The sequence below is a fragment of the Cornus florida genome, unplaced genomic scaffold (assembly GCF_030987335.1).
Source record: "Cornus florida cultivar Cherokee Brave unplaced genomic scaffold, ASM3098733v1 CherokeeBrave_3.0.0_Hap2_Chr03, whole genome shotgun sequence".
NCBI classification, from domain to species: Eukaryota; Viridiplantae; Streptophyta; class Magnoliopsida; order Cornales; family Cornaceae; genus Cornus; species Cornus florida.
In genome coordinates, this window is record NW_026775573.1 from 25,677,951 (window position 1) to 25,689,532 (window position 11,582).

Consider the following 11,582-nt stretch of genomic DNA (forward strand, 5'->3'; position numbering starts at 1 on the left):
TTTATTTTCTATAAAACTGTATCATATTAGACAATGACATATTTAAAGAAAATATATAATAATATAATAATACATATAAGTAAAATATAAAAGTGTAAAGAGTTTTAGCATTTCACTATTTATTTTTTAATATAAAAATTATTTATTAATTAATTTTAAAATAAAACTTTATCACATATAACCTCTCTATTTACCTGTTTATTATGAATTTTTTAATAAAAGAAAATATAATTAGACAAGGACATATAAATAAAATAAAATAATTAAAATATATATAAAAAAATATATTCAATGAGTTACAAAACATTGTGTATATATATATATCTTAGTTCTCTCCAAAAGCACATAAAAAGTACATATTTCTCCTAACTCAATCGCTATCCATTTAGGCGTACTTTACAGTTTGGGTCGAGTTAGTAGAATGTGAAAGTGGTGACCCAAGTACATATAGTTTGACCTAAGTTATGGCCTTAAATAAAGTGGTGAAAAAATAAAAATTTTGTAACCGATCCAAGTAATTAGAAAAAATACTTTGTTACAATTGATCCCAAGTAAATAGAAAAAATGCTTTGTTTGTTGTTGCAACTTGATGTTACACAAAGCAGTATAACTTATTTTCGACCTAACCAAACGGGAGCCCAAGGGGAATGTGTTTATGCTTTTCTTCCTAACCAAACGGGAGCGAAGGGTATGTGCTGATGCTGCCATCAAGATGTGTGCCAAAAGAAAAGAGGAGCGTTTTATCATCCTGGCATGGACATCGAGCTATTTTTTTTGCGGGACCTCCCTAGAATATTGTCACTGGAGTAGAGTTTAACCACCACGTTCGGGATGGATTGATGCGGTTCCTCTCTATCTAGGACACCAAAATACCGAACTACGAAAAAAGAAATGCTAAAGGGGAGCTTTGCAAGACTTATTATAAAACTTAAGCATCTGTTTACAAGACTAAATAGAAGTTGCATGCGCAAAAACTACTTTCTTCATTCCTCTTCTTCCCAGCTTCTAAGCTGAGCTATCTTCCTCCATTGCCACTCTGCTTCTCCTGCCCACTTCCATCATCTGCTGCAGCTAAATACACTTCTCTGTCGAACGCTACGCCCGGTAACCACCACGTCTCGGTGCCATTGCTCCCGAATGTGTCGCCATCCAGGTACGTGCATCAGCAGTAGTACTTGCAACACCATACAAGCCCCACTCTCATCACTAACACTTGCAATACTATACAAGCCTCTCCACAACATTTAACTATTCCTAACCAACAAGGTGGAAAGAAAAAACATTAAAACTATTGACAAGCAAACCTTGAACACTGCTGGTTTTTTATTGTTTGCGCGGCAAAGGAGAGGATGTCCTCTTGCCGCTCCATCTCTTCCTTCTCAGCAGTAGCTTCCTCAGAAAACCACCTCCTCCCCCTTTCTTACTAGGAACAATAGCCAGAGCCCCAATGCCTGCTGTCTTGGTTCCGTGCCTCGAACCAAAACTTGCTTCATGAGGTACTAGAAGAGCACCAGGAGCACAAAAGGTGTCACAATTGTCGGACTCCAGATACTCTGCTCCAACACCGTCCTCGGCTAGCATGCGATCACGTAGAGATGAGCGTTGGCTCAGGGTCTTATTATTGGTGGTGGTGCTGCTGGTGGTAGAGAGAACCTTTTCAAGAACTGTTGTTTCCTTTGATGAAGAGAGTGCCTTTAATTGTTTCCCGAGGCTTACGATGGTTTCTTGGCACTCAGCCAACTTTGCTGATGCAGCTTTGATCTCCCAACCCTGCAAATATGAACATCTGTTGACTTACAATGGTATCCGAGACACTTCCAATTTATAAAAAGAAGCCTTCCTCACTACTGCTTCACTTTAGTTATTTAGTGCATGTTTTGTGGTACGATAAGTAAATAACTTTCTTTTTTTTTTTTTTTCGATGGTGGTGTTGGGCCTCTTAGAGCACTCCATAATCCACAAGCAGGCACATGCAATCCCCCGTCCTACATGCACCGGACAATTACCTGGAAAATTCCCTAGGGGTGGCCCCAAGGGGATTCGAACTCCCGACCTCCAAGTTGTGAGGCGAGAGTCTTTGCCATTAGGCTATCCCTTTGGAAAATAATTAAGGTTGTCATACACCCCAAAGTTTTTGAGTGGCTCTATCGGGTTTTACAAATAAGTTTTAAGATCATAACAAAGAAAATACACTAACTTTAGGCCATCATGAAAAGACACTAGTTCACTTCTTTTACCCTAATCATGTTGATGGTGACTAACATGGTATTTAATGAACTAGTTCATGTTTTATTTTACCCCAATCACAATGATGGTATGTGGCTGCCATGGTATTTGACAGCCCACCTTAGAGATGTACATGTAGATAAACGAAAGAACTCGATTCCTGTCCTGTGCCACATGATGTTTTGTGCCAACGCAACTACTTCACATCACTTATGCAACAACTACCTTAGATCGCTTACGCAACAACTTTACATCACTGATTCTTAAGTTATGTATTGTGTTGCATAAGCGGTATAAGATGCAAACATAGGATCCCATAAGTCACACGTAGGTGATCCTGATTCTAAAAGAGGAGAAGGTATTAGGTGCGCCCGTCGCACCATGCACTGGGCTCATCCGAGCTGTACGTGTTATGCACGCGCCGGCATGTGTTGTGCACATACGGCTCAGATGCGCCGGTGCACCGTGCACACCCAATATCTGTTCCTAAAAGAGAATTGCAGAGAAAGATGAATAGAAATATCAGGGCACACTATCTTTGGAAGGCAGCACCTCATCTTATTGCCCCATGGCTCCCAAAGGTCACACACATATTACAGATAAATGGAATGAGATAGAGTACCATGCGCGTGAATAATCTAATTGCTGGTGCTCCTCTATAATGAAGTCCCTGAACGACTTCACTAGTCGGCTGTGTAGTCATAATAGAAGCCACAATATTTAAGGGAAAAAATAGCCACAATATTTAAGAGAGAAATTTTTTCGATAAACTATTTGCTTCAGTTTGTGATACTTATTGTAATAATTTTTTTTTTTTTTTTTTTTTTTCCTCCTCCTCCAAAGGTGTAAAGTAGCTTCTCTTATACTACACATTAGTTTGGTACAAAAGTAAATTTTGTCATCAATAAAGGAACTTACAGATTGGAGCATCTTCTCCTCCATCTTCTCCTCTTGATTAACGTTGTCCATCGGAATTTCGTTGTTGGCAACACTGCATATCACATAATCCAGAAATCAGGCAACTTTGTTATTGGTAACATTATTGTTTATTCTGCACATAAAAGAGAACTCAAAAAAACAAACAGATACCTTTCTAGTTGGAGCTGAAGCTCTAAACATGTAGCTTCTAATTCTTCACAACAGTGATTTTTATCCTCAAATTCTACTTCAAGAGATGATAGCTTCTGGAGAACCTCATTCAGTTTAAATTTAGCAACAGTAAGCTGGGTATCGAGATCTTCGTTAATCAAAATTTGATTTTCGATCTGATCCTCAATACTTCTCTTGGATTCTTTCAAAGTTCCCAGTTCTGCATTTAAACTTCCAATTCTTCGTTCCGATTCCTGAAGTTGAATTTTCAAGGCCTCGCTCTTATCGTTCGCTGATTGCAGCTTCACTTCCAAATCCCTCTGTGAAGATGCCATCTTCTTCAAATCATCTTCAAATCTCTTATTTTCTGCTCGCAGTTCAGTCTGAATCTTTTCCACTTGGACTTGAACATTTTGACTATGTGAACAAGCATCCAAGGGCAAACATGATGACTGCTCTTTGACTTCAACTCCAGGTTCACTTTTATTTTCTCCATCCCAACCAAAATGCTTCTGGATTTTACATCTCAAACCTGAAATATCTTGGAAGACAATGCAGTTGTTTATGATCCAGTCCAACGCATATGTCAGCTCCCCAGCAAATTTTTCAAAACTCACTTTCCCGTTTAACAGATTGTTACAAGTTTCAACAAAATGCTGTAAAACAGTGCTCAAATCAGTACTTTTCCATCGGAAAATATGAAACGAGTACTCTGCAGGTGTTACTGAATTTTTATTTGATAAGCCACTCTTATCTCTGTCTGACAAATTGTCTGGACTATTACCCTCTTTTAAAGATGTTGAATCAATCTTTTTGACAAGCTCAATAATTTTACAAATCGACGTACTCAGATTGGAATGAACATGTTCATTGCATGATCTTTCCACTGACACATCACTATTAGAAACACGATTGCATGCATTCACCCTTGGAGAAGAATTTGGAGATCTCCAAGTGATGTAGCCGCTAATAGGGAGTGAGTCAGACGCTCCAGAATGCTTTGAGCTTTTCACTTTAGTAGCTGCATCGGCACTTGAATGATTCACGCAAGCCAAAGCAATTCTAATATCCTCCAGCAGTTCATCAAGGTTTCTTTTCGAGGCACGGTTTTGGTCCAAGATGATCTTCAACACACTTTGAAGCCAATTAGAGGATTCTCCAGTTGTTCCATCTCTCATTTGGTTTTCCGGTTCCAAGTCTACGGAATCAACTTGTACTGGAACTAGTTCCATACCAGTTATATCCAAATCATACCCACTTGATGCACGACTTGTTTCTGAAGTAACGAAAGAACTTCCAGAAGGGTTTTCAACAGAAACCATTGCTAACTTCTCCATCTCAACAAAATCATCCATTAGACTCATGTCTGAAACCCTGGTTTTGTTTTCAGGAAAATTCTTGGCTTCCCCATGTCTGAAATGCTCCAATTCTGAAATTAAGGCAGAAGCCCATGACCCGGAGCCAACAGTCTCATCATCATTGCCCAAGTCACAACCAGATGTCAGAGGGAGTTCATTTGAAATGGGACTGCACCTAACCAACTCCATAGATTGGTGATCCTTTGAAAGCTCTCTAAGCTGAGCTTCAACCTGTGATAATTTGGAAGCTGTTCGAACACATATGATTCTCGAAGAATGGAGTTCATTTTCTTTCTTTCCTAAAATTTCTTTGAGAATTTTGTTTTCTTCTTCTGTGTCACACAGTCGCTGGATCAAGAAACTGACCTTTTTGCTAGGAATTTCAAGAGGGTTGTCTCGTGTGGCATCTCTAACAACCAAACCTCCAGTTATAGGATTCAACTTTCTTCTCACCTCTGTTTGATTTCTTCCCTGCATTTCAACTTCATTTTTAATCTTCACCAAAGCAGCAGGACCTGGTAACCGCTTTCGTACTAGGACACGTAATCTCTGACATTCTGCTTCTAACTTGGAGATTTTCTTTACACCCTCCATCTGTTTCCTGTGTGATGCATCAGAAGATTGGCGATGAAATTCTACTTCCTCATTCCGAATCTCCAGCTCCTTCTCAAGCATGTGAAACTCATACTTCAGAAAAGCATTTTCTTTCTCAACAGAATCTAGTCTGACCATTAATGTATCGAACTCTGCTTCAGTCTGAGACTTTCGTCTGCTTAGATCTTCAATCAATTTTTCTCTCAGTACTAGGGCGTCTTTTAGTTGAGTATTCTCAACGCTCAAGTTTGCAAGCCTTTTAGAGGTTTCCGTATATTTTTCCTCTAATTTTCTCTGTGATTTTTCAAATTCTCTTGAAGTCTTCATAACAGCATCATGCACTCTTTGTTCCTGTTCTTCACGAACAGAATTTAACTGCTGCATATATTCCTTCAATGCCACGTTTAGGTGAGTTAACCTTTCATTTGCAGCAAGTCTCTCCCGTGAAGCTTCATCTAATTCTTGTTTTAGAGACACTATCTCTGTCTCCGCCTTCTCCCGGCCTAAAAAAATTATTCATTGATGATATCAACCAAATGCTACAAATCATTTATATAAAATAAATAAATAAATAAATAAAAGAATTAAAAATAAATTGATTACCAAAAAGATGATAAACAGAAACCAAGCATTTGAAGCATCATATAGCAAAACAAAGATAACAAAAGATCACCTGCAATGGCTTCTTGTGCCATTTTTTCATATTTTGCTACAAGGTCATCTTTAGCTTTACACTCACTGGTGAGAGAAGCTAACTTCTCATTTAGATTTTTCACAGAGTTCTCCAGACATAATTCTTTCTCTGTTGGAACCACAAAGAATGGGTGAGGTTCCACAACCCCTTCTTCATTTCCTTTCAGAGATGCGTCGGGACGGTCTTTTGCAATGATGGTCTTCTCCGAAGATCGTTTCCTCCAAAGCCATGACTTGTTGTCCATGAGTTAAATTTCTATTCAAGAACAAATATAGAAAACTGAGCTTCTTTAGAACCAGCTCTATAAACCAATATAAAAACCGTTCACAAACAAAAGTCATTCAGTCTCTATTCAAATTTTGATTAAATAATGGAAGATAGTGAGCTGAAAAAGAAAATTCTGCTTACTACTGCCTTAGGAAGATGAATAAGGTTTGATACCGAACGGGACTTGAGAACTTGAGATTGTAAGTACAGAAGCCTAATCTCTCACCCGTGACAATTTCAAAGTTCTGTCATTGAATTTCTTTGTCAATTTTTTCCACGAATCCATTCTAGAGTTGCCAATCTTGTCAAAAGAAAGTGATAAATTTGTAACATGTTTCCAATTAAAATATATCAGGGTCTACATGCAGGAAATGGCTCTTTATGAATAACCCTAAGTGGCTCCATCAACGAAAGCTGGCAAGATAATCAACTTTTGATTAAAAAAAATTACAATTAATAATCAATTTGCTGTCTCTTAACAAAATCTACTAGTGTCTTATTTCAACAAATTAAACCATGAACAGAGAGGGTGAAGGGCCGATTAACGATGTAGGATGTTTGCAATTTCAACATTTCATTAAAAGCCGATTGTTACTGTGATGTCCCTTGTTATCACTCCATGGCCTGAGGTTCACTAGTCTCATGTTTTCAACTAAGTCACGCAATTCTTCTCAATGGGCATCATTTTTACGCTCCAAGCACGTTCCCACTCTCAGGCATTGTGCGCGCTTTCTAAGTTTGAAGAGAGGAAAAATTGTAAAATGATTCGTTAGTGAAAACTTCATTGATCCAAAGGGCCTTTCACCACACCCTTAAAATCCATAATTGTCAATCAAATAATAATAAATCCAAATATTAAGGCACAATTAAATGAAGTTGCATGATCAAAGTATTGTATAATATATATAGCATGATTTTCTTCATTGAGTTAATCTCTAAATATCACTTAGAAACAAGTAATCCAAACTCTAGGTCAATTCCTCTCTAGCATGCATGGGTTTGGGTTGAACCACATAAAGGGGCGTGGCGGATTGTTGTTGAATGGATGATGAGAGGCAAAAATGGACATGACAGTGAAATCTCTCAAGTTGTAGATACCCATATCAGCCTTCTTTTTGTTTTTGCGAGATTCTTCATGGTCGTCGGTGAAATAAATAGAATTGGGCCTCAATACTCCAGGAGGGAAGTCTTTAGCAGAGACAATGAAGGTCTGATTGTCTCCCACAAACACCACTCCATCACCCAAACATTCCACATAGTCCCAGCTTTTCTTAGCCGCACTGAACCTGTAAACCTCAAAGCGAACAGTCTTACAATAGAAATGATCCTTCGAATTCTCCCAATCAACAACAATGGTTCCATCTTCTGCAATCGGTTCAACATACCTACGGACAATCAAAATATCTCCAGAAAATGGATCCACAACCAGGTAGTATTTCCCAGGGGACTCTCTCCTCCTCATTTTCTGTTCGTACCTTGGGAAATCCGGCTTTTGAATACTGCATTCATCAAAACCAATCCTCAGTCTGCAAGGAGGACCGTGCCCCCTTAGTTTGTAATAAGGACCGCAAAGATCCCAAGCTTCAATTTGTCCAGTGCAGTCTATGAAATAGAACAACTGATCCTTGGGACAATACACAATATCGTTGTAGTCCTCTGGACAATACTTCTCATCCGGCCAACAACGATTGATGCCATCCTGCAACTCATCGAGTACGATGCCACGCCAACTCGAGTCACCAAATTTGTAGTAGGCAAAGGAATTTTGAAAGTCTATTGCCATTAGTACTGTGGAGTTGTCATAACCTGAGGCTGATGGAGGAGATGACATTACAAGCTTCTTGGGAATGCATGACAAGGATGGAATTTGGATTGTGGGAGGAACAGGAGTGATGAGTTGATTGGTTAAAAATAGACCGTAGTTGTCACAGAGAACATAGTCGTCGCGACGAAGGTCAGTACAGAACAACCATCCATGGGAGGAGCCGATGCAGTTTGCATGATCGGGTATGACAATGTTACTCTTGCTTCTCACATTGTTGAGACTCACCAGTTTTCTTTCAGCTAGGCTGTACAAGCAATAGTTTGGAAAATTACTACCCTCGTTTTCCTCTCCAGTACCTTTACTTACCTCCTTTGCAATGCCTGCTGCAAAGGGCTCATGATCATCATCCTTATCCTTAGGAGATGGTATCAACAGACACGGCGCCACTGATGACAACAGTGGATGATCATGGGGTTTTATCTGGTCCCCGCCAAAATTAGTTAAACAATAATTACAAGAAGAGTTGATTGTTGTTATTCCTCGCAAAAGAAGAGACCAACTTGATTGGTTATAAGCGGAGGAGGAGGAGAAGGATATAAGTTGGTTGACACCACCACCACAACCACCACCAAGAAGATATCCTAGTTGACTTCCCCAGTGTTGAGATGACCCAAAGCCATGGATCAAACGGAATGAAATTAATTATTGAATAGAAATAGACCAAATTGATCTATCAAATTCAAAAATGGATACCACCGTGGTATTGAAGAGCAAACAATTAGGGAAAGAGAGTGAAGGAGAGATGTTAACAAATTAGGGTTTTTGAAATATTGCAAAAAGATGAGAAGAAAAACATAACATCTATTTAGTTGGAAGAAGAGATACGAATACTGTAGATAGGGAAATGAACGAGAGAGCTCACTTTGAGAAAATGTTATTAGGTCTCAACCTACCAACCATGCTGCACACTTTAAAAAATTAAAAATTACTTGCCATTCAAGAAAACAAATTATTAGGCGTACACCTATCCTCAATTACCAAATCAATTTTATTTTATTTTATTTTTCTTCTATAAATAACTTCTCAAATCATTAAATAGATTAGGGTACACCTATCCCCAATTACCAAATCAATTTTATTTTAAATAACTTCTCAAATCATTAAATAGATTAGGGTACACCTATCCCCAATTACCAAATCAATTTTATTTTATTTTATTTTTCTTCTACAAATAACTTCTCAAAGTTTTTATAAGTAACTTCTCTTACCATAAAATAGATTACTTTCCAAAGAAATCATTAAATAGATTAGGGTCAGCTTTATTTAATTCTTCTTTTTATAAAAATGGAAAATTAGATTACCAGTGATCAAGTGATCAAATCTAAACAAAGTTAAAAAAAAGTTTAATAGTTACCCTTATAAAATAGATCATTCAAACATGTCATCACCCATGTTTGTTTGAACAGAAAAATATTTCAAGAAAAAAAATTGATCCCATTTGTTTGAACTCTAAATATTTTGAGCTTATGTATGGCAATTTTCACATCACCATGTACAAAATACATATCCTTCTACTTCTGTCATTTATACTAACGAAAAAAAGTGAATTCCCAAAAGTGTCTCCGCGCAATGGTGCTCTATGTACCATGATATGGCTCGTTGTGATCGATTATCAGCTAGCGAAACATGAAAAGAGGATTGTGAGCTTATGTATGGCACAATAGGCACTAAAATTTGAGGCACTAAACTAAAGTAGTAGGAAATTCGATGTTTTAAACTACACCCAGCTTCTATAGTCCCAGGCATGTAGTCTGTAAGTGCAACGAAAGAAATTGAAAGTCATGCAACAGAGGAGTTTCAAATAAAGGATGTAAGGGGTGCGAGATCCAGATGCCGAGTATGTCTGCTCGATCAACATTCAACAAGAAATGCAAAAACGTAGCACATCAATGTGCTTATACTTAAAAGGTGAAATTGACCAACTCGAGCTGCGTCAATGGTATTACCGATATAGGTTCTCTGAGAGATTTTATCAAACAGTTGAATCCATAAATTAATGGCTTTGCAGTTTGAAGTCCGAACTGGTGTCGATCAATCTAACTCCAACTACATCAATAAACTTACAATTGAAGAAGCTTTTATCGTAACAATCTTACACTTAAAAGGCAAAATACTAAAAATTAACAGCCCTTTAACCATAAAGTATGGTAATACACTCAATACAAGAATATTGAATAATGATCTTATAATTAAACTCAAATTACTCTCCAGAGCTTAGATTCTATCGGAAAACTATAGCTAAAATGGTTGTTCTGACACATAAAACTGAAAGTAGTAAACAAAAAACTCACAGTTTCAGGCAGATCATGCATAAACAATTGCATATCAACATTTTGATAAGAAAACACACACACACACACACACACACACACACACACACATAAATCCTTCAAGAACATGAATAAAATACTCCTATATGATTAACACAAAATTTAGCTACCCATGAAGCTTAAAAGGCAAAAACAGGAAGAAAAAAAATTAAATTAAATTACAAAATAAATTGTGGGTGAGTTCAATTGAGGTGTTAAAAGAGTGCTAACCTTGGTTTTTTTTTTTTTAGCAGTGTAGCTGATACAGTTGATGGGTCACCACCATTATCACTATCAACGAAGCTGATCGAGAAATGAAGATTGATGATGACCAGAATTGAATGAACCCAAAAAACGACTTTAATTGCAACGTTAAGATTAATGTGGAAGAAACACAAATTCACCACATGAATGAAGCAATTTTGCTAGTGGTACCTCAAGTCCACCGACAAACACCCGTGCAGTAAATGATTTGCATATATATATATATACACACACATATGTGTGTATCAGAGAGATTACAAAGTCACAAAGTAGACAGAGTGCAGAGTGATGATAAAGTAGAGAGAGGAGAGAGAGACAGGTGGACAGTTGCTTTGATGGAAGAGCGGGTGTCAACTTCATGCAGAGTAATGGTAACGCCATGGAGTTTTAGGCGCGAAGGGGAGTGGTGAAGCGCACGCGCCAAGGGAGTGTGGTGGGAGTGAGAGTCACGTGAGTGAGAGTCATGTGAGACAAAGGAGGTCAAGAAAATTAAAGCCACATAATAATTTTGTCCCTATGAATTTATTTGGGCTTTTTTAAAGCCACAACTTGTCCGTTTGAAAACACTCACATTTTTACTTCACTTTTTCCTAGGAAGGAATCAACAGAAGGATTGATTTTCGGTGGAAGTATAAGATTGTGTTTGGTTACTTTTCGTAAATTTCTATATATATTTTTTTCGTTTCTTTTTAATATTTTTAGAAAAATGATAAAAAAAAAAATTGGATTAAAATTTTTATTACCGAGATTTGGCAATTATGATAAATTATTAGATGTTGTTCTCCGGGTTTTGTTTAAATAAATAGAATTAAAAAAATATAAATAATAAAATTAGTTAGAAAAGACAGAAAATAAAACAATAATCTAGATTCATGTATAAATAAATTATGAAGAAAAAAGAAATGAGAGCATATTCTTGTTTGGAAAAAGTAAAGAAGAGAAAATATATATATATA

General features: G+C 37.3%; 1 protein-coding gene across 2 annotated transcripts; it reads right to left on the reverse strand.

Moving 5' to 3' along the window:
• Nucleotides 1-892: 892 nt before the first annotated feature.
• On the reverse strand, nt 893-10,911 carry LOC132299999 (filament-like plant protein 7). Of its 2 annotated transcripts, none has more exons than XM_059796923.1 (5): nt 10,594-10,911; nt 5,941-6,216; nt 3,316-5,770; nt 3,145-3,217; nt 893-1,770 (listed from the first exon to the last, which is right to left on the reverse strand). In XM_059796923.1, exons 2-5 carry the CDS (start codon nt 6,203-6,205, stop codon nt 1,324-1,326), a joined length of 3,240 nt encoding a protein of 1,079 aa, XP_059652906.1. In that variant the 5' UTR covers nt 6,206-6,216; nt 10,594-10,911; the 3' UTR covers nt 893-1,323. The 2 variants fall into 2 exon arrangements, with proteins under 2 accessions (XP_059652906.1, XP_059652908.1); XM_059796925.1 differs by lacking the exon at nt 10,594-10,911 and adding an exon at nt 6,370-6,529.
• Nucleotides 10,912-11,582: the final 671 nt, after the last annotated feature.

Excerpts from the sequence above, each read along its gene's own strand:
- LOC132299999 (XM_059796923.1), bottom strand. The coding sequence starts at position 6,205 with ATGGACAACAAGTCATGGCTTTGGAGGAAACGATCTTCGGAGAAGACC. Across the intron at positions 5,771-5,940 it reads GGCACAAGAAGCCATTGCAG|GCCGGGAGAAGGCGGAGACA; the intron begins GTGATCTTTTGT and ends TAATTTTTTTAG. Across the intron at positions 3,218-3,315 it reads CTTCAGCTCCAACTAGAAAG|TGTTGCCAACAACGAAATTC; the intron begins GTATCTGTTTGT and ends TGTGATATGCAG.